The following is a 22988-nucleotide window of genomic DNA, read 5'->3' as shown; positions in this document are numbered from 1 at the left end:
TTCCAAATTAGAAACAAACAAATCTGGTATTTTATGGTTCTCTGTTAGTTGTTTTTGTCAAATGATGTGGTTTATACTGCTCTCAAATGTCTTTCACAGGCAATACCTTTTCCTATTTTTATTGAAACTTCTGACCACTAATAAACATTTCTGTTAAGGAATAAAGTTATTCAACACTGGCTAAATGAATATCAATGTAAGAAAGCATGTGATATGCTATGCTAGTCATATTTATGTTAAGGAAAATATTAAAATGATATACACCAAAACATTCACAATGGCTGTCTCGGTCTACTTAAATTATTAGCTTTTTAATTTTCTGATTCGGATTTGTTCATTATTTGCATTATCCATTGAATGCATATATTACCTTTATAATAAGAAAAAAAATGAAAGTTGTAGACGCTTATGTTGAAAAGGCACAATGCGTGGCATGTGATTTTAAAGCAATTTTATCTCCATTTCTACATTTGTCACTGGGTTTGTTCTTCCCTGAGCCCTAGAAAACTTAGAGGCTTATGACTTTTGTGGTGACTCTTTTTAAGTAAGCGCTTTCTAGTTACTGCTTTACATCACAAAATACAGCATACGGTTTTCAAGTTAGAAACCAGAATGTTCAGTCCTGTGGAACAGCACAGATCTTGGACCTGACTTAAAGCTGCAGGTCCTTTTCCTGCCCTGGTTGGCCTCCCTCATCCGTCCCTATGCTTCTCTGTCTCCTTTCTCACGCTCAAGTCCCCACGTCCTGGAGAACAGTAAAGAAGGGGGCCCAGAACGCTCAGCAGACTGGTGCTCTTAGGCCTGCTCTCTGTGCCTCGTAGGGGTCTAACACAGGATCTTTTCTCATGAGTAAGACCATGATCATGGCCACACGCCCTAACCGTGGGCTTTTCCCCTGACGTCCCTGTAATACGCGTGGCCGCCTCTCGCAGTGTATCGCCTTATGACTTCCTCCTCGGCTCCTGGAACTCTGAGTCGTGACTTTCATCTCCTTTCTGCTACGGTTCCTTGGCTCTCTTTGTGGTCCTCTTGAAAAGGACAGGGCTTAAAGGGACCTAATGCCTCCAGAACTCAGAAGAGGCAGGCCATCCTGAATGGAAGCAGCTCTCCTTCCTGCTCAGTCACGGGATCTAGCCAGCCTGGGTCTTGTCTTTTCAATTGTCCAGACGGCAATGAGACACGAGTGCACTGTAGCCCACCCACCCCCCCAACTCCAGGAGACACACAGCGGCTGCAGGCCGCTCCCTCCTGCTTGAGGGAAGAGGAATGCAGGCCTAACTCTCAGTGTGGGTGAAGGGCTCAGAGTTCTGTGGCCAGTTCTGGCACCTCCTTGTAAATTCTGCACATGCTCTAGTACAGACTGTCTGCTACAGATGTGACTTTTAACAAGAATTAGTGTGTGACTGGGAGGTAGGGGGATGATGTGGGTAAAATGTACAAATTGTACTGTTTCGTGCACAAGTTCTCTTGGGTTAGGTGTCAGAATTATGGGAGCTGAATTTCAGCCTTCAGCAAGAAAGGAAGAAGCGCTCTGCTTGGCTCCTGCCCGAGCAGCCCTTTCCATTGCTACAGGGGTACTGGAAGTGGGCACTTGCCCCGAGAGGCACCCCCTCGCCCTGGACTGCGCTGGGCCGCGGGACGGAGGCCGCTCATCCTCCAGGGCCCCCGTGACACAGCCCCACTGTCTGCGCGGTCCAGTTCTATCTGCACTGCCGCGGGCCTCCGTAAACCAGCATTTCCATTCCGCTGCTTTAATGTCCTCAGAGGCGGCTGCCAGACGTGTGAGCCTGGCCTGTCCAAGTTTCCTTCAAACATCCTAATCCTTGGTTTGTCTCGTGCTCTGGTTAAAAAGCTGCACGGGCTTTGCGTGGTCTCCCCAGTACTGTTTTTCCCATACACCATGTTATTTTTAGTGTGTGGCTTTTCTGAACTGAGACTTGTCAGGAATGTCTATGTTGAATTATAGCAGAAACAGCTGTACCTTCATTGGAATTTGCTGTCTTTGCCCTTCAGCTCAAACTTCATTTTTAATATCCTATTTAGTTTTGAAGAAAATGTGCTTAACCTTTTTCTTAAAAAGCATATTGTACAATATTCCTATCACACTGCTCTCTGTTATCAGATGACATAACTTACTATGTAATATATTATAACATAAAAGGAATCTTGCTGTATATATGGCTGGCCTCATAAGACCCATCTCTACATTCTGTCTTTGTAAGCACCAATACATAGGAATTTATAACTTTTGCTCATGGAAGGGAAAATTAAAATATAATACCAAAAGACATTTCCACTTTTCCATTTAACATAGTCTTATCTTAAATAAAAGTATCAGAAGCTATCTTCTGAACAGTACTGTTTTGTCCAGAATCTAAAGTGATTTAATATTTAAAAATAGTATTTCTTGTATAATCACAGATTATTAATTAGACATGTATTACAGTTTCAGCATCTAATTATCCTCTAACCAATGTCTGACCCCAGCTCAGTAGTTTTCTTTCCTCAGAGCAAATCCTTTGCCTCCACACCCTATTTCTAAGCTTCTGGGTTTTTTTTTCCCTCAGCGCTAAGGTTTAGGAAGCACATCTGACTCAATTTACAGATGCTGTTTTGAGTATAGTCTAGTACCCAAAGGATGTTTCACTTAGTTCAAGATCAGTGAGTCACTGTGCTTTAAATTACAGGCGAGAAATTTAAAAAATGGTGACGTAGCAAAAACTTTAGATAATCTGCACATGGATTAGCCATCTTTGAAATCCTTATAGTTGTTTCAAACTCTTCCTTTCTTGAGGAAGCACACATCACTCATGCCTGCTACCCATGTATACCGCACATGTTCCTAGGAATAAACACTATTCTCAGAAAGAAGTTTAAAATATATAAATCTGCCCCAGAAAGGTTATTGGATTTGTTACAGAAGCCAGAGAAATGATTTTTAAAATAATCATTTACAGTTTCATCCCTCTGTTCTTCACATCTATTATATATTAAATCTATATGATTTTGATTTTTCAAAGTTTTACTTACTGTCAGTTTAGCAGTTAACTTTCCCAAAGGAAAAAGGTATATAGTCATTAACTTTTGGACCTGGACTAAAGCCAAGAAGTACAAGAGTTGGAAAAACATGCTTACTTTGGTCCATGAACCATCATGAAGGTGTTTTTTTCCTCAAATGACAAGGTGGTGGGGTGGGTGCCTCAAGGGGAAACATTACTTAATGCTGTTTACTTGTGTAAGTAGGTGTCCTCTGTCTTCCTGAGTTCAGAATGTGTGTAAGAGATGTGACTATTTTCAGATTTTGTTCTCAGCAGCAGTGTCTCCAAGTGGAGTGCTTACGATGGTTTTCTTTTTTATAAAGGGCAATCAGATTCTCAGTGGCCTCTCCATTGAAGAATATAAGACCACGCTGAAGATAATCAAGCAAGCTATTTTAGCTACAGACCTAGCACTGTACATAAAGTAAGTTTTAAGAAATATCTTGATAAATAGATTTTGGATGTGTTTGCACAGTTTCCAACTTTAAAAATCCCCATTAGGATATTTTTAGATTATAAGAACCAATGTCCTGGAAAAGCTGTTTATCACACCATGGAGCAGTTTGTTAAAGGAAGCCAGAGAAGTCCACTTAACGCTAGAAATGACAGAGTGCAGAATTATTTCTGATGTTTGTCTTTGAAGCTCTGCACAAAGCAGATAACCATCTCAGGGTCATTCTAAGCTTGCTGGCCAATCTAAAGGATATAATAATGCCCTCTATAAAGGGCATCTGCTGCTGCTTCTGTCCTTCATTCCCCCAACTTCTGACCATTTCACAGTCCCTTAAACTGTCATCCATGCCCATGTGGGCAGGAAAAGGAGCTGAGTCCCAAACAAGTAGATCTTATTTGTTCTTATTGGATTTTGGCAGAAGAAGAGTATTAATGTAGAACTTTATAGTTAATGAAGTTAACGACTTAAGAATTAAAGTATGCTTGAGAGTGTATCAGTGATGTAGGTGTGTGTTTGCATAACTAAACTTACTTTCTAAAAGAAAGGAACGATGTTGCTGGGTTTGGGCAGCCGTCTGTTTCCCACACAGAGTCCGAGCTCTCTGCTGCATGTGTGGGGGTGGAGGCAGATGGACAGTCACGCTCACGGGATTTCCTGGGAGCGAGGGCCTCTCCCCAGCTCTACACAGATGCACACTGTGGTTTTAGCCACTCTTGAGAAGTAAAAACAAACAGAACAGACACACAAACCCGCGTGCCAGAGAGCCACCGCTGTACATCCAAAAGCACCTTACGTCTAAAAGAGTCTGTTTCCTTGGACTTTGGAGCACTCTAAAGTTAATTAGGGTAAAAAATACAGATTGTAAATTTCAGCTCAAAATGACTGCAGGATGATTGGTAACTGTCAAGCTACCAATAATTTGAAAAGTGCCTGAAACCACAACGACTTCCTGACCTTTCCAGGCCACATGGTCTCCCCCCTGGATCCTTCCGAAACCTCTTTTCATTTTGGTACACAGTCACAGACAGACAGTTTTGTTATGCAGGTTTCTCTTATGTGTGTCTTGTGACTTTGACTAGTTTAAATGTTATGAAAAGAACTCACGTCTCGCCATTTCCCAAGATGCTTAACCATGCTGAGCACATGGAGGTATTCACTATGCAATGAACAGATATTAGTTTATACTTGGTCTTTCTTTGCTTCAGAAGAACTTCGCAACATATTTTGGTATAGAGTAAAAAATTATGTGAATGAGACATATGAAATTAAATTGAAACCATAGAGATCTTGCACCATATGCAAAATTTCTTAACTCATTCTCGGCATCAGATTTTTAACTCACATTGTTTCATATTCAACTAAATCATATTTGGGAATCAAAATTTCCATTACTTGTGACCTTAGTTAAAAGTGAGATAAGATTTAGTATTTCGACCAAAGAATATGGTAGAAGAGAGGAAAGTAAAGTATTCAAGATTTTTATATGATTCTTATATTGGATTATATATTCTTATATAAGAATATAAGAATCTCATCTTATATGAGAAAAACCATTAGAGATTCTTTTCCCTGAAATTTTACTTGATGAGCCTTTGTTGACCAAAGGGATAAGAGCTTAGGGGACTCACCAGAGCTTAGGGGACTCATCGTAACTACCAAATATTTTTCTTTATTTTAAAGGAGACGAGGAGAATTTTTTGAACTTATAAGAAAAAATCAATTCAACTTGGAAGATCCTCATCAAAAGGAGTTGTTTTTGTAAGTAGGATTACTATCCTTAAAGCTGGTTTTGCTACCCAATTAATTTTACTGCAATTATTTGTTACAATGTGATGATCACAGAGGCTGTCAGAATTTTTACGAGTGTTATACAAAGGGCTAAATATGACTATTTACTTAAAAAGAAATGCATTTGCAAATTCAAAAGAACAAATTACTCTTTTTGTCCTAGAAGGACCTTTAAATGTGGTAGAGTATCATACAAGGCTGTAGGGGTCCCTTGTTCACACTCACAGTTCTTTTGCATGAAAGAGCTGAAAACAGCATCCTGAAGATTGCTGGAGCAAGAACATGACTGTGAAGTGTCTACTTCCCTCACGCGATGGCAGAGCAGCAGTCAGACTTCAGCTCGGCTGGCTGCTCAGTCGAGTCCAACTCTGTGACCCCATGGACTGCAGCACTCCAGGCTTCCCTGTCCATCACCAACCCCCAGAGCTTGCTCAGACTCATGTCTAGAGAGTCAGTGATGCCATCCAACCATCTCATGCTCTGTCGTCCCCTCCTCCCGCCTTCAGTCCTTCCCAGCATCAGGGTCTTTTCCAATGAGTCAGCTCTCCATATCAGGTGGCCAAAGTATTGTAGCTTTAGCTTCAACATCTGTCCTTCCAATGAACACCCAGGACTTATCTCCTTCAGGATGGACTGGTTGGATCTCCTTGCAGTCCAAGGGACTCTCAAGAGTCTTCTCCAACACAACAGTTCAAAAGCATCAATTCTTCAGTGCTCAGATTTCTTTATAGTCCAACTCTCACATCCATACATGACTACTGGGAAAAAAACATAGCTTTGACTAAATGGACTTTTGTCAGCAAAGTAATGTCTCTGCTTTTTAATATGCTATATAGGTTTGTCATAGCTTTTCTTCCAAGGAGCAAACATCTTTTAATTTCATGGCTGCAGTCACCATCTGCAGTGATTTTGGAGCCCAAAAAAATAAAGTCTGTCACTGTTTCCATTGTTTCCTCATCTATTTGCCATTAAGTGACAGGACTGGATGCCATGATCTTCCTTTTTTGAATGTTGAGTTTTAAGCCAGCTTTTTCACTCTCCTCTTTCACTTTCATCAAGAGGCACTTCAGTTCCTCTTTGCTTTCTGCCATAAGGATGGTGTCATCTGCATATCTGAGTTATTGGTCTTTCTCCTGGCAATCTTGGTTCCAGCTTGTGCTTTATCCAGCCCAGCGTTTCTCATGATGTACTCTGCATGTAAGTTAAATAAGCAGGGTGACAATATACAGCCTTGACGTACTCCTTTTCCCATTTGGAACCAGTCTGTTGTTCCATGTCCAGTTCTAACTGTTGCTTCCTGACCCACATACAGGTTTCTCAGGAGGCAGATAAGGTGGTCTGGTATTCCCATCTCTTGAAGAATCTTCCACAGTTTGTTATGATCACACAGTCAAAGGCTTTAGCAGAATGCCTTAGTAGTCAATGAAGCAGAAGTAGTTGTTTTTCTGGAATTCTCTTGCTTTTTCTATGATCCAACAGATGTTGGCAATTTGATCTCTGGTTTTTCTGCCTTTTTTAAATATACCTTGAACATCTGGAAGTTCTCAGTTCACATACTGTTGAAGCCTGGCTTGGAGAATTTTATGCATTACTTTGCTAGTGTGTGAGATGAGGGCAATTGTGCGGTAGTTTGAACATTCTTTGGCATTGCCTTTCTATGTGATTGGAATGAAAACTGACCTTTTCCAGTCCTGTGGCCACTGCTCAGTTTTCCAAATTTGTTGGCATACTGAGTGCAGTACTTCCACAGCATCATCTTTTGGGATTTGAAATAGCTCAACTGGAATTCCGTCACTTCCACTAGTTTTGTTCGTAGTGATGCTTCCTAAGGCCCACTTGACTTCACACTCCAGGATGTCTGTCTCCAGGTGAATGATCACACCGTTGTGGTTATCTGGGTCATTAAGATCCTTTTTATATAGTTCTTCTGTGTATTCTTGCCACCTCTTCTTCTTCATATCTTCTGCTTCTGTTAGGTCCATACAATTTCTGTCCTTTATTGAGCCCATCTTTGCATGAAATGTTCCCCTGGTATCTCTGATTTTCTTGAAGAGATCTCTAGTTTTTTCCATTCGATTGCTTTCCTGTATTTCTTTGCATTGATCACTGAGGGAGGCTTTTTTTATCTCTCCTTGCTATTCTTTGGAACTCTGCATTCAGATGGATTTATCTTTCCTTTTCTCTTTTGCCTTTCACTTCTTTTCTTCTCTCAGCTATTTGTAAGACCTCCTCAGACAACCGTTTTGCCTTTTTGCATTTCTTTTTCTTGGGGATGGTTTGGATCACTGCCTCCTGTACAATGTTATGAACTTCCATCCATAGTTCTTCAGGCACTCTATCAGATCTAATCCCTTGAGTCTATTTGTTTCCTCTGCTGTACAGTGAATGGTGAGGGATTTGATTTAGGTCATACCTGAATAGTCTAATGGTCTTCCCTATTTTCTTCAATTTAAATCTGAATTTTGCAGTGAGTTCGTGATCTGAGCCACAGTCAGCTCCTGGTCTTGTTCTTGCTGACTGTTATAGAGCTTCTTAGTCTTGGACTGCAAAGAATATAAGCAGTGTGATTTCATCGTTGACCATCTGGTGATGTCCATGTGTAGAGTCATCCCGTGTTGCTGGAAGAGAGTGTTTGCTGTGACCAGTATGTTCTCTTGGGAAAACCCTGTTAACCTTTACCCTGCTTCATTTTGTTCCAAGGCCCAACTTGCCTGTTACTCCAGATATCCCCCGACCTCCTCCTTCTGCATTCCAGTCCCCTATGATGAAAGGACATCTTTTTTTGGTGTTAGTTGTAGAGTCAGAGCTTCAGGGTTCTGTTTTTCCTCACCTGCTTTCCCTGTCCCTCCCTCCCATCCTTTGCTATACTATCACTGCCTTTTCCATGACAAGAACTAGACCAATAAAATAGAACTTAGTGTGAATAATAAAGACAGAAGTAGTAATAAGACTGAGGATAGTGCTCTATTACAATTTTATAACTAAATCTTTTTAGACAGGTAGGTATTACTTCGCATGCAAACAAATACACAAATAAGGAAACACACAAATGCCCAGCTGTCTGTTCTGAACAGTCATGCTTCGTGTGAGAGCCTCAGCCTGTTTTTTAGAGCAGTGCCTTAGAAAAGTATGCACACACCACTGCAATCTGCGACCAGTTTTTCCCAATAACAGAAATGGAATCCCAACTCGATTCCAAGTCTGCGCCACCGTTTTCACTGCTATGCTCCTAACTTCCGACCTCGAGCACAGCATCAGCTAGTACACCTAGCGCTCAGGTTGCCTCTTCCCCTCTTCACTGTCCAGATTGTAGTTAAGCTTATCCAGACACTGCAGGGTCTTCTCTGGGGGAGACAGTTTGCATTGGCAAGCATTACTGAAATCCTTCATGATTAAACATTTCTCTGGTGTACTCATTACCTGTGATAAGAGTTGGTGTAAGCGAGTCTGAGGCCAGAAACCATTTTCTTTGAGGCCTAATATGGTTAGGGAGGATGCACTTTCATTTAGATTGTCCCTAGAGGTACAAGTAACACAGTCCTTTACCTTGAGTATTCCTATATATGACAGTGATGACCTTTTTGCCTATGTCTTCAAACAGATTGAAAGAATTAGATGGCAGGTATTTAGACCTGACGTGGAAAAACACTACACCAAAGAGAAACCATCTTCACACAGTAGTTACAGTATTGAGTTCTAGAGCACCTTGCCACAGACTCCAGAGTCCAGCATGGTTTCCAACTTCTCTAACAAGAGAAGGAGTAGCGAGCACCATATCCTTTCATTTCCTTCTTCTCTCCAGCAGGTACTGTTCAATAATTTAAAGACTTTTCACATAGGAGCCACGACCTGTGCTGAGTAAATTAGGATGACCCATCACAGTTCTTGCTGTCACGGGGGGTCTTATCAATAGGATAGCTGATGATGTTTAACAGTTATTATTAGTAATCAATGTGTTTTCACCATACTGTCACTGAGAATGGAAGGCCAAAATAAAAAAAATAATAATAGCAGGCAAGTTTTTGCACAGAGGTTGGTAATTTCTCTCCTTCTGCTAATCTGGAGATACAACAAGGCAGTTTGAGGGCAAATTCCAGTAGTTCACTGGGTAACCAAAACAACTGACCCTGTGATACCATTGTATCAGTTCTGCTTCTATATAAATTCTATTTCTGTTTCTTTAGTCTTTGTAAACTGCCATTTCTGTAATTTATGGGGTTTTAACTTTTTATCAGTTACTAACTGTTTACTAGGGTTTATAGTCACATAAAGGTATATAGTCACATAAAGGACTATTGGACCTCTTTTTCCTTAACAGAGCGATGCTGATGACAGCTTGTGATCTTTCTGCAATTACAAAACCCTGGCCTATTCAACAACGGGTATGTTGTTTAGTGATGAAAAAGTAGTAATTAAAAAGTCAAAGTATGTGATGATTTGGGAGAATAGCATTGAAACATGTATATTATCATATATGAAACAGATCGCCAGTCCAGGTTCGATGCATGAGACAGGGTGCTCGGGGCTGGTGCAATGGGATGACCCTGAGGGATGGGATGGGGAGGGAGGTGGGAGGGGGGTTCAGGATGGGGAGCACATGTACACCCATGGCTGATTCATGTCAATGTATGGCAAAAACCACTACAATATTGTAAAGTAATATAGCCTCCAATTAAAATAAATTTTTTTTTTAAATGTCAAAGTATGAAAAACCTTTACTCTTAAATATAGTTTTTAAAGTATTTGGGAAACTTTTAATCTAAATTTTAAGTAGTATTAAAAGCAGATAATTGGACATAAACACTTTTTTTCTCTTTTCTTTTTCACTTTTCTTTTTTATAAGACTTGTTATGACTTAATAATATTTGTAAGACCTATTAAGAAAGAGAGCATCTATATTAACACAGCAAAAACCTAGCTGTTGGTAAAGTTTAATTCCAGTACTGTTTCTACCTCAGTTTTTTTTTTTTTTTTAAGCACATCCCTTTATTAGTCTTAATAATTAGAAGATGCAAACTCCATTTTCTTGTGGTTAGCCTATTAGGCTGTACTTCAACTCTAAATAGGCATTAACAAGTAGAACTTAAACATTTCTGGTGCTCATAAATATAGTACATGTTGATACAAGATATCCAGAAGGTTCTGATTACAGCCCGTGATCAGGTGGCTAGAAATATATCGTCTCTCTAAATAAGTAACTGCCGTAACACTGTGCTGAGGCATAAAGGCCCTAGGCTAAATACAAGGGGGGTGGGTATACATGCAATGACGTGTATATTGTGTTTGTTTTTTGAGACTGCATTTTCAGTCCTAAATGTACTGAGATTATTGACAGTCGCTGTTGGTCACGACTATGGGATACATAGTCGTGGAGCCCAGGAATGACAGGCTCATCTGAACCACGTGCTGACAAAACAGTATCAGGAATGCACTCTCCAGGTGCCAAAGCTGACACGCCATAAGCACGCAAGAAATGTCTCTACAGACCTTCCTGCTCCATAGTAAAAAAGACTATATGCCCATTTCAAAACAGGAAAGAGAATGGAAGAGGAAAGAATTTCTTTCTTTCTCTTTCTTTTGAATCAAACTCTGAAAACATACAGCAGTGAAGCTGGGGTCCAGATAAAAAGCAGCGCTATAAAGCCTCTATAATTAAAACAGTTTGGAATTGGTATCAGACCATGGAACACAATAGAACACTGAGAATTGCATAGAACATTTACATAATTAAGATAGCATTTCAAATAACTGGGGGAAAGACAGACTTTATTCAATAATGTTAGCCTGGTTTTCCCATCTTCCATAGCCAGATGGCAAAAGATGAAACCGGATCTATTCTGCATACTTAAATTCCAAATGGGGCATAGAGCTCAGTGTAGAGAATTAAACCATCCAAGTACTGAGTAAAAACATTTGTGGATTCTTTTATAACTGAGGAGTGAGAAAACTTTCCTAATTACGGCTCCACATGCAGAAACAATAAATACTGACAAATTTGATTACATGAAAATAAAAAATTAAGAAAACTTTTTTGCATGACAAAGACACAATAAGCAAAAACAGACAAAGCTGCTGCTGCTAAGTCGCTTCAGTCGTGTCCGACTCTGTGCGACCCCATAGACGGCAGCCCACCAGGCTCCCCTGTCCCTGGGATTCTCCAGGCAAGAACACTGGAGTGGGTTGCCATTTCCTTCTCCAGTGCATGAAAGTGAAAAGTGAACGTGAAGTCGCTCAGTCATGTCTGCCTTATTAGCGACCCCATGGACTGTAGCCTACCAGGCTCCTCCGGCCATGGGATTTTCCAGGCAAGAGTACTGGAGTGGGGTGCCATTGCCTTCTCCGAACAGACAATGAGGAACAGGTAAAAAAGTTGATAGAGAAAGAAATGCAAATGGCTCTTACTCATTTGAAAAGGTCTCAGAACCTCAATCACAAGGAAAGATACAAATTAAAACTGTACTGACACAAAAGGACTTGTACAGAATCTCATGACAGCATTATTCCTAATAGTCAGAGACTAGAAACCATCCAGATGTTCCTCAACAGGAGAGTGGATCAGTGTATCACAGCACACTACCTCACACAGTGCCGCTCTGCCCAACAGTAGAAACAAGCTGACGCTGATACAGGCAACGCCACGGACAAGTCTCACCAGCAGTATATGCTGAGTGAAAGTAGCCGGACGTAAAGGAACACACACTGTGATGTCATTTACGTCACGTTCTAGGAAAGGCAAAACCAGTCAGTGGTGAAGGAAGTGAGGCTAGTGGCTGAGCGGGGAGGAAGCAAAGTAGGTTCCGTGACTCACATAGAAGGGCCTGAGGGCAACTTCTGGGTGATATAAACACTGTTTCTTGGTTGGAGGGTGTGTTAACCAACTCACATGCATTTGTGACTATAGACCTATGATCTATGCAATTCATTGAAAAAAAACACACTAATAAGACCATTTCTCAGCTGTCTGATTGGCAAACATTTAAAGATTTTACAGCATACTCTGTTGGGGAAGCTGTGGGAAAACAAGAAATGCAAAATACTGTAACTGTTTGGAAGTATATGATTATAGTCATTTACTATTACTTCTAGGAATCTTATCTCAAAGATATACTGGCAAGAATATAAAAATGCATTTACATAGGCTGTTTATTTTAGTGCTGTCGTTAATAGCAAAAACAAGAAATAGCCCAAGTGTTTGTTAATATGGTACTAAGTAAGCTGTAGTACTTACTTATATGATGAAGTCTCTGCAACAGTGAAAAGAAAGAAGCACTTTCTGTATACTACTACGGGGTGACTACACAGATACAAGTGAAACAGAAAAAGCAAGGAAGAGAAAACGGGCATGGTATGCTACCAGTTATCTGAGAAGGCAATGGAATATGGATGTATGTACTTATATTTGCACATATTTTTAAAAAGCAGGATTAACTGTTAAAAAAGTTAATGATTTCCCACAGGGGAAGGAGGGAATAAGATTGAGGAACAGAGATATAAGGTAGAGTTCCTTGCAGGTACTTGTTTTGTAGATTTAATTTAGGAACCATGTAAACTGTGCTTATAAAGTTGAACTTTAAAAAAAATCACATAACCTGGGAAGTAAAATGAAACAATGTGATTTTGGTTGCAAAACCACACTGAAGGGGACAGTTTTATTCCAAGAGATTTAAAACCATTACTTGACCATATAACTCCAGTGGGATGTACACTAAGAACAACAACAAACCCATTAGAGCTGTTTTTCAGTAATCATATTAGGGATAATTTTGTATATATATTCAGTCACCATAGTGGATGATGTGGGATAAAAGCAAATGAGAAATTATATTGATATTGTTGAGAGGTAGGATTTTCAGTGTGAGTAGAAAGATAGAGATCCAAGATGGATAAGGTTTTGCAGAAATCCTGTAGTCCTGATTTGAATAGGAAATACTGTATGAACTTACATTGTGTAAGCTCCATTCATTAAAAGGGCTTAAAAATAACGATCACCCTGGTAGAAATGAACGAACCTAGTGCCCTGATTGAAGTTTCTAAATAACCTCAGTCTAAAAGATTGAGGACTCCATGAAGAAATGGCTGATTGCCCGTTCCAAAACAGGAAATGTACAAGATGAGCTAAGAACATCTTGTTATAGCAGAAACCAAGAACTATCAAAGACTGATAACACCGTGTCAGAAGAGCAAAGAAGCCAACTCAGTTGGCCAAAGTGGGACAATGTGGGCATCAGTAAGGATTGAAATATGTTAAATTTGTTTAAATCCAAAGTTCAAAATAATAATAATAATAAAACCTTCCTTAGTCATGTTTGTTGGATGCTTGAGAACTGAGTTATTATTTTTTTCTAATGGTAATTATAATAGAGAAAATCAAGTTATTTCTCCTTTATTTATACAAATTATACTTCAGGGTAACTAAAACTTGATGTGGGGGACTTATTCTATTTCAGCTATAAAGAAAAAAGGAATGATTGCTTTGTATATTACCTTTTTGCAGCCTCTAAATTAATGGATCCAGGCAAAGCTCATGAAGGACTGTTTATATCACAGAGAGAGGCGACCAGGCATTCCACTGTCAGAAGTACAGGCACAGCCTGAGAAACAGTCGTAGCAAAAAAAAAAAAAGAAAGCAAACTCAATCTAATCAAGTGTCTAGATCTCATTACTGGTGTATGGAAATACAGGGAACAGAGAAACATTCAATTTCATTATGGAAACACAATCAGCAAAATCCAGACAACAGGAAGCTATAGGATAAACAACCCAGTTTATTCAACAACAGTCAAAATTATAAGGACATTTTTTAAAAAGAGAGAAGAGGAGGAATTGGTAGACTGAAAGAAACCTAAGAGGCATGTCAATCAGTCTCAGGATAAGGACCTACCTGATGCTGTGTTTCCCGCGGGGCCTGGTAGGACTGGTGCCTAACACCTCACTGAGGATGCCCACAGATGGGCACGCAGTGCTCTCTTCCCACTGCTGCTGACGGTGAAATAACATGTCGCTCTTTTCTCTGAATTATAGATTACAGACTCTAGCCTTTGTGATTAGGTACACATTAAAATAAATATTTACTAGGTACACATTAAAATAAATATTTGCTGTTACTGCTTTATTCTAATTTTACTGATGTGGTTAAAAGCCACAGATTTGATGGGTTTTATTATCTTCATTTAAAGTCTTTTACTGAGTGATATGCCTTCAATTACCCATACTTAGTCTGTTATTGATTTCAGATAGCAGAACTTGTTGCCACTGAATTTTTTGACCAAGGAGACAGAGAGAGAAAAGAACTCAACATAGAACCCACTGTAAGTATGAGACCTTGTTGGTAGGAATTATTCATATACATGTTTTTGTTGTAGATTCCTTTTTGTGCTTCTGTGAGATTTTAGGAAGACGATTTCTCATCTTTTTATAAAGTCCTTTTTCTTACCTGAAGAATTAAACATGTTCATTATAGAAAACATGCAAATAACAGAGGACAGAAAAGACTCTGAGTTATCAAATCATACCTACTTTTTGTAATTTTTTCCATTTATATATCATAAGCCACTTTTCATTCTAACAGATGCTCTGTCCTATATACCATTTACAATGGTTACATGAAATAGTGCATGCATGCTCAGGCATGTCCAACTCCTTGTGACCCCATGGATTGTAGACTGCCAGGCTCCCCTGTCCGTGGGATTAGCCCAGCAAGAATACTGGAGTGGGTTGCCATTTCCTCCTCCAGGGGATCTTCCCTACCCAGGGATCAAACCCTCGTCTCCTGGGTCTCCTGCATTGGCAGGCAGATCCTTTACCACTGAGAAGAAGTGGTAAGGCCCACATGAACCAGATGCAACCATTATTTACTGTTCGGTATAATGTCTGCAGAGTTTACTATTACAAATAGCACTTTGATAAACATCTCTTGTTAAATATTTATATACTGCATTTTTTGCTTAGGGTAGGTAGGGAATCTCGAATACAAGAAGATTCTTCTCAAACCACTGAAGGAGTTTTTCCTGAAATGGATGAGTATTAGTTTTTCCTGGAAATGGTGCATAGAGTCATTCTTTTACTCAGATGAACATTTATTGAGCCCACATTAAATGGGCCGAGGTTACAAGATGCCCCTCCTCCGCATACCATTCCCTCTGCTTTACTCCGTAGCCTCATCTGGGCACACCCTATGTCTCACTAGTCTTTTGCAATTGTTTAGTCTCCTAGACATACTAATCAGGGCTTCCCTGGTGGCTCAGTGATAAAGAATTCTCCTGCAGTGCAGGAGACACGGGTTTGATCCCTGCGTCGAGAAGATCCCCTGGAAAGGGAAACAAGAACCCGCTCCAGTGTTCTTGCCTGGAGAATCTCATGGACAGAGGAGCCTGGCAGGCTACAGTCCATGGGGTCACAGAGTCAGAAAAGTGACTAACCAGACACACACAGTAATAGGCTTGTGAGAAGCGCAGAATCCTCTCAGAAAATGGTGGTAGTAGAGTGATGGTCACAGCTAGCGGAGAGCCTGCTTCATTCTAAACAAGCCCTGAGAAGACTCTGCTCCCCTCAGAGGTGCTGGCTTTGTCTGATGCCCAGTCCGGAGCTCCTGAGAACAAGCAGCAATGGGGTCTGCATACTTTTCACTCAGAGAGCTCTCTCTGTGAACTGAATTGTGATCGGCCGTGGCCTCAGTGGCGTCTTTCACGAAGCTGAGAGTGTGTGATTCCACATCAGTAGACAGTCAGAAAGCACGTGTGTTCTCCAGACACCTGTCAGCAGTGGACTCTGGTCAGGGCCTAACTCTAGGTCACCAGCTGGTCTGAGGCCAGTGATCAGTGCTGGGGGTCACGCAGGGACAGTCACAGCCCCGGTGAACGAGAGAGAGAGGAGCATGGCTTGGTGCAGGGGGGTCGGAGCCTCCAGAAGGTGACGGGGCAGGTAGGCAGGTATCTGGCCTTCCTCAGCTAACCGAGGGATTCATCGTTTCAGAGCCAACTTGTGTTGCGTTAAGTAAATGCAGATCTGTGTGTGTGTTTCTGTGTTCTCAGGATCTAATGAACCGGGAGAAAAAAAACAAAATCCCAAGTATGCAAGTTGGATTCATAGATGCCATCTGCTTGCAACTGTATGAGGTATTTACTCTGAAAACTTCTAGAGTTTTGACTGTGTTATGAAGTAAATTGAAGCAACACATCAGGCACTTATTTATTTTTTCCTTCTTAATCAAGAAACTAGAAGTAAAATAATCAGGACGTTTCTTTTACTAACGAACATGCTGTTTGTACTGAACAAGGAACACATTTTATATTTACTGTTTCTCAAAAATGTTAATTCATTGATGTGTAACTACCTAGTGAGTGCCTCCTGCATCCTAGGCTCCAGCAAATTCATGTGGCGAGTGCTGAGAAAAAGTATGTGCCAGTGCTACCCTCAAAGGAGGTATATTCTGCATGCTCTATGTTAGCATATTCTTTTTAAGGCTAAATTTTGGCCTAAATAAGGAAAAACAGTTACCTAATTTCTTCTCATACTGTGACTTTATTACTATTAAGAAAATTTTTATGAGGGTTACAAGAAGACAGGAAAATATTGCAGGTTCCCATTTTCATATACTTGTTAGTTTGGGTTTTTTAAATTATTCTCCCTAACATATCCAACTGACTAGTTTAGATGTTATGCCCCAAATACAGAAAGTAGATGCTGTCTTCATCTTTATACATTTAAATAGGAAACTGTCTTAAGTTTAAGTATTTGGGGAAAAAAATATTTATCATAGGAGGAATCATAGACTGCCAAGACCGGGAGAAAGGCTAGAAATTTTTTAATCCAGGCGTTTCACAGATTCAGTCATTGAATCTGTAGAAAGTCCATCTTCCAGGGAGATGGGATGCTTGTCCCAAATAGGTGGGTAAGTGGGAGAACTGTGTTTAGAGTTCAGTTCTCAGCCTGGGCCCAGGGTTCTAACCATCCAATGAACTGAATAAAGAAGCTGTGGCTGATGAGGAAGAAAAGAGGAGGGAGGGCCAGGAGAGAGAGCAAAGGAAAACAGGACGAAAGAGCGCGTGTGAGGCCCTGGCACCTCTGCCCTCCCTGCTTGGCAAGCTGGCTGTTTACTGCTCTGCAGAAGCGCTCCCAGCAGCGTCTCCATCACCTCCAAACACTCATCCTTTCTGTAACACATGTCTTCCTTATGGATTGGATTAAGAGTTCCTCAGCTGCAGATACTAATGTCTCTCTTCATTTTTTTTCCCATGCCCATAAATATAGTCAAATCACTCATTATAAATTTTATCCTTCTACATTTCCTATTCATTTTATTTGAATCTACAGTTAAATTCTATGTGATACAGACAGGCGTTTTTACTATTATTACAGAAGTAATAGGTTCTTACAGAAAAATCAGAATAACAGAGAAGCAAAAAGATAAAACCACTTATAATTCTAGTACTCTGTGATAACCACTGTTATTCTTTATGACATTTTCATATATTTTTCATTTAACAAAAATTGCTCTTTGCAATCTGTAATAGAATGTACATCTTTCTGTTTCAAATGTGTTTTCTCTGACAGTTTTAATGGCTGCAGAATAGTAAGACAATATTTCTAACCCCGCTGTTGGGTATTTAAGTCAATGTTTGTCTATGACACAGAAATCTACACTGAACATTCTTGTAAGCTGAATATATATGGAACTATAGTTGGTAAATAATAATGCCATATAGAGTTTAATCTTTATTATAATTTTGGATAAAAATCTAAAGTATATTGGATAAAATTATTTTATAGAAAATCTCAGAAACTAAGTGCCTCCCCAGGAAGTCAACACTTAGGGAGAACCATCTGTACTACATAAAAGCAAATGGATTATTTCTCTGATTCCACAGAGCCGATTTCACACAGATCTGTCTCCACGGCTTAATAATGTTACGTTGAAATATGTGCATTTGCTCTTTGTCTCAGCATGTGTTGCCCATCTGTATAGCTTAAGAGGAGTCATTCATAAATGATCTGTGATCACAGCTCTGTGAGAACAGTCTGTGAGAACCCCAGCAGTGGGTCTGCTTGTGAAGTGAGTGTGTGATGTGACCCTCTGGGACAAGCCTGGGGAGAGGGCTTATTTCCCAGTCTCCATCTCGTCGCCAGCTTTCTTTCTCTTTCTTTAGGCCTTGACCCATGTGTCGGAGGACTGTTTCCCTTTGCTGGACGGCTGCAGAAAGAACAGGCAGAAATGGCAGGCCCTTGCAGAACAGCAGGAGAAGACACTGATCAATGGTGAAAGCAGCCAGACCAAGCGGAACTGAGAGGCCTGTTCACGCAGAGCTGAAGTCACAGATGGTGTTTCTGCAGTATGCCTAGTTTTGCTACACCCTGTACAGATTTGGTGTATACTTTGCCACTGCTGTATTTTTATTTTTGCACAACTTTTGACAGCGTAGCATGAAATGTTTTTAGAGGACTATTTCATATTTTCTGTGTATCTGTTTTATGCCACTGAACTGAGATTATCAATGACACCCACTCTTAGCACATGGATAAGAGCACTGTTTGTAATATTGTGTGTACTGCGAGGTACAAGTTGCATTCTTGCACAGAGGCTATTTTTTTTTTTTCTGGGGATTTTAAATAATTGGTTTTGTGTTATCTGAATTATCAATCTTTCAAGAATGTTTGGAATCTTTTCTTTCTTAAAAGTAGTCTGGGAGCAAACTGAATATATTCTGTGACATTTACAACCTTCATAGAATAGAGAAAAATGTTGGCTTTTAAAGCTTGTTGGATTTTAAAAGGAATGGGCTATATTTTTCAACAGTGTATTACCTTAACAAAAGAAAATTAAAACTCTAAACAAATGGAAAGTACTATAAGGCAGTATTGTAAAGAAAAGGCATTACTGAATTAATTTGGTTTTTTTTGTTGTTAGAGAACAGGCAAGAGAGAAATTTCTTATTTCAGTGCAATACATCTACCCAAAGACTACCCGTAAATGCTCGCTTCGACCTGACAGACCTGGTAGAGAGCAGGAGGAGCCTGGGAAGAAGACCCAGCCCCTGGGGCTCAGGGGTGAGCCTGCTGCAGAAATGGAGCGACCAGGAGGCTCCACGGAAGACACTCCTGACAGTCGGGGTCACACCCTGAGCTTCCTTTTCGCTCACCTCACGAGTCATGGTTGTAAGTCAACACTTTAAAACCCAACCAGGAAGAGAAAGAAAGTGATCATGGGCGCACAGGCCTGAAGTGAGCTGTGACCACTCAGGATAAGGGGGTATGTGCCCTAAACTGGCCCCTGAACTCATACTTGGTAGGATTTACTTCTCATAACTGTTAGTACATTTAGAAAATGCTAATGTTTTCTTAGAACTTGAGCTCATTTAATTGTATTCCCACTGTACATATGTGCCCCTAAAGACACTTGTATTCCATATGAGAGAAGTAGATAACGAACTGAGAACCTGGTTCGGGAAAAGAAAATCTTCTCTAAACGTGCGGTAATGTTTAGACTTGGGGAAGAATAGGAAAACAGGCATTTCATCTGTTCACGTCCTTCCACATCCTTGAGAAAAGTTTGAGTTTCTATCACTGGTTTGGATAGAAAAGCTCTTGGGGATATGATAATGCAGCATTCTAGAAGAATTTTCACTAAAACATATTTTCCATTTATATGGAAAATAAAATAGGATGTTTTTTCCTAAGCATCCTAAAATCCAACATTAAGTTTTTAAAATTCTAAGTGTGTATATGTATCTTGACATAAAGTAATTTTATTCTTACCCTTCAGTTTAAACAAAACAAACTGTATTGCCATCATTTTGTAGTGGTAAGGGAGAGTCTAGAAGGTTATCAGTTGTTTAATGCTGTATGTATTACTGTTGTAACACTTGTAGCTTCAGCATGTTATTCTGTTTTTTTTTTTTTAAGTCATACACATGAGATCTGAGAGTTTGCCTCTTGGTGGCATTGGTGTGTAAGTTACACAGACTGTCACTAACATATCTTCATACCAATATATGCCCATGCATGCATACTCAGTTCCTTAGTACAGAAAAATCATTTGAAGAATAACAGTCTTTTTAGTAACCTATCAGTTTACCATACACATTGTGATTTAGCGGTTATGCTAAAATCTGTAGTCAAATATTTCAGCAGTTTGTTCAGGGCCTCTCATGTATGTCATTAAGATTTTTACAGACATAGTAGACTATGTATAGAGACTTTGTATGTACGTCATTTTAACAAGTAAGAGGACATATTTAGAAATTCTTGGTTTACTTTTAGATAATGGCTTATTTTACCTTACTAGTTTAGAAACTGAAAAAAGTTGGGCAATGCTATGCCTATTTTATCTTTAGATATTTTAGTTCATACAGAAGAAGAGTGCTTCTTGAAGCCTGGTTAGTTGGTTCAAACAATTCTTAACTCTTAGGAAAATCATTCCATACATGGATTAATACCTGGTACATGGGCACAAATTTTGTTCTTATGTGAATATTTCCTTTCCAGTATCTTCTCAAGTTGGGGGAAAAAAATACATATATATATATATATACACACATATATATATACATATTCTCTCACCCTACCCTATATTTATATTTCCTGTAACTAGCAAGAAATTGTTCTAGATTAGTTTGCTTTTGTTATACCTGAGTAACATGATACCATTTCATTTCAATTTTCAGCCCCAGAAGTCCCCACTACTTTGCTAAGTTGTGAATGATGTCTATAAGACTGCCTGCCCAGCCTTATACTTTCACAGGACTGACCTTTGCCAGTCACTAACCTGTGTGAACTCCAGTTTAAGTGTCTTAACTGCTGTGAGCATGAACAAGTTGTGCTGTTGAAGGAGCTGTGTGTGGGCTAAGCCTTCCCTGCAAGGAGGATGTCACAGAGGACAGCTCTGTGTCAGACCTGATGGGCCCTGGAGACCACTCTCAGAAATGAGATAGCGGGCCCCAAAGGAAGGTATCTAATCCCATATGTTATTTCCTAGGTTGAGTTTCCATGACTGGGGAGAAAAAAAAAAAGTATGTTTCCTTGGCTCCTAGTGCAGATCATTAGCTGTGTGAGGTTTAGAGCTCTCTGAGCACCTCGCCTCAAGGTACAAATGCCACTGATCTCCCTACTACAAATAACAGTCTCCGCCCCCGGGAGGGCTGGAGATGAGAACGTGTCTGACAGTGTCCTGGAGATATTGGGTTGCGGGAGGAAACCGGTCACAGATACATTCGCACCTAGCTGTGAAGTGCCTTTATTTTCAGCACAGAGCACAAATGTCAGACCGACTCCAATTTGATGTTCTGTTTCCCTGTGTTTTCCACCAGACTGTACTCCTAAAACTTTACAGGCCATCAGAAGAAATGCTGTTTGTTTTGTTTTACAAGCTTGATTCAAGATGGGACTGGGGGGAAGAGTATAGTTGCTCTCCTCTCCTAGGAATAACTATAGTTAAAACAAGGTAGTGTAACGTAATGCTCAGCATCTGGCATGCCTCAGTCCACCTTTGACTGAGTTCCTGCCACGTCTGGTACGCACTCACAGTGGAGGCCAAGCAGCGACCTCACGGAGTTCATAAGTCTCTGCTGGAGACTTATCCAGCCCTAAGGGAGTGCTGGATAAGAGACTTACCAGCTTCTGATTCTGCCGATTTAATGTGAAAATACAGGGTACACTTATCACTTTCACTTATAACATGTGTGTTATACAGTTTTTCAATGACCTTCTTTACCTGGAACTTATTAAGAATCCCTCAGTGAACATCCTGTCTTCCTATAAGTATGCATCACTTAGCCTGTTGATAGCTTAAAGAACACCTTATGTAAGTATGGAGTCACATATTCCACTATATAGATTATTTTTCCATGTGCTAGCCAGGTAGAGATTACTCAAGAGTTCTCTCAGACCGTTAAGTTGCACACGGTTTTGGACCCCTTCTGCTCCACTGCAGGGAGCGAGGAAGAAAGTATTAAAGCTCACTTTGCCCTTCCCATATGCTTCTCAAAAGCCTATGTAAACATGTCTTAATGAATGTTGTTGAAAGCCATGTAAATAGTTAAAAATATAAATTTCTAATACAGTTTAAGGGAAGAAAAAGCTTATGAATCATCACTAGCCACTTAATATCTATTTCTTATACCTTTTCAATACATTTGAACAAATATATAGTTTCTAGCACTATTTTTGTACTAGGATAAAGAGTTATTACTATGTATATTATGTTTAGCATTTAAGTCATTTTAAATAATTGTGAATGTTGGTTTCTTGTCTTTCCTCTCCCCCACCATGAAAACCATTTCATATGACTTTGACAAAATCACTTTAAAGGAACACTTACCCACCTGTGATGCTGATGATCAGGGTGGTTTTTCCATTGTGCAGACTCATCACTTGTCAGCTGTTTCCTCATTTTGCCATGCTGTGTAAAAATAAAAAGAAGAATTAACAAGTAAGTATGAGTACTGTGTGATTCTTACAGGACTTTGAATTTTAGGTGAGGAGAATGGGCCCAAGAGTTTGAATGACTTTAATCCACAGCTAACCTGTGGTCCTGTTAGCTGGGCGGGGGGGGGGGGAAATGTGGTCTAATAAACTCCTTTGTTCAGCCGAGACACCCGAGTAAAATAATCTTTTTGTTAATATCCTTTGCTACCAAGTGGAGGCCAACATTTTCCATACACCTCAGCACTTCAAGCCTCTAACAACAGAGACAGTAACTGTTAGCATCTTCAGGT

At 40.0% G+C, this 22988-nt stretch overlaps 1 protein-coding gene across 2 annotated transcripts in view; it reads left to right on the top strand.

The window, feature by feature from the left end:
* The window catches only part of PDE5A (phosphodiesterase 5A), a 127314-nt gene extending 104608 nt beyond the window's left edge, over positions 1 to 22706 (top strand). For both annotated transcript variants that reach the window (XM_043438405.1, XM_043438404.1), the window contains 6 exons: positions 3362 to 3462; positions 5173 to 5250; positions 9599 to 9662; positions 14514 to 14588; positions 16311 to 16394; positions 18426 to 22706. In XM_043438405.1, coding sequence (XP_043294340.1) covers positions 3362 to 3462; positions 5173 to 5250; positions 9599 to 9662; positions 14514 to 14588; positions 16311 to 16394; positions 18426 to 18563 — 540 coding nt within the window. In that variant the 3' untranslated portion in view covers positions 18564 to 22706. The remainder of the gene's footprint in view (positions 1 to 3361; positions 3463 to 5172; positions 5251 to 9598; positions 9663 to 14513; positions 14589 to 16310; positions 16395 to 18425) is intronic.
* Positions 22707 to 22988: the final 282 nt, after the last annotated feature.

Source organism: Cervus canadensis, chromosome 19 (assembly GCF_019320065.1).
Source record: "Cervus canadensis isolate Bull #8, Minnesota chromosome 19, ASM1932006v1, whole genome shotgun sequence".
NCBI classification, from domain to species: Eukaryota; Metazoa; Chordata; class Mammalia; order Artiodactyla; family Cervidae; genus Cervus; species Cervus canadensis.
Note: the sequence above shows the minus strand (reverse complement) of the source record. Positions and strands in the feature narration are given on the sequence as shown.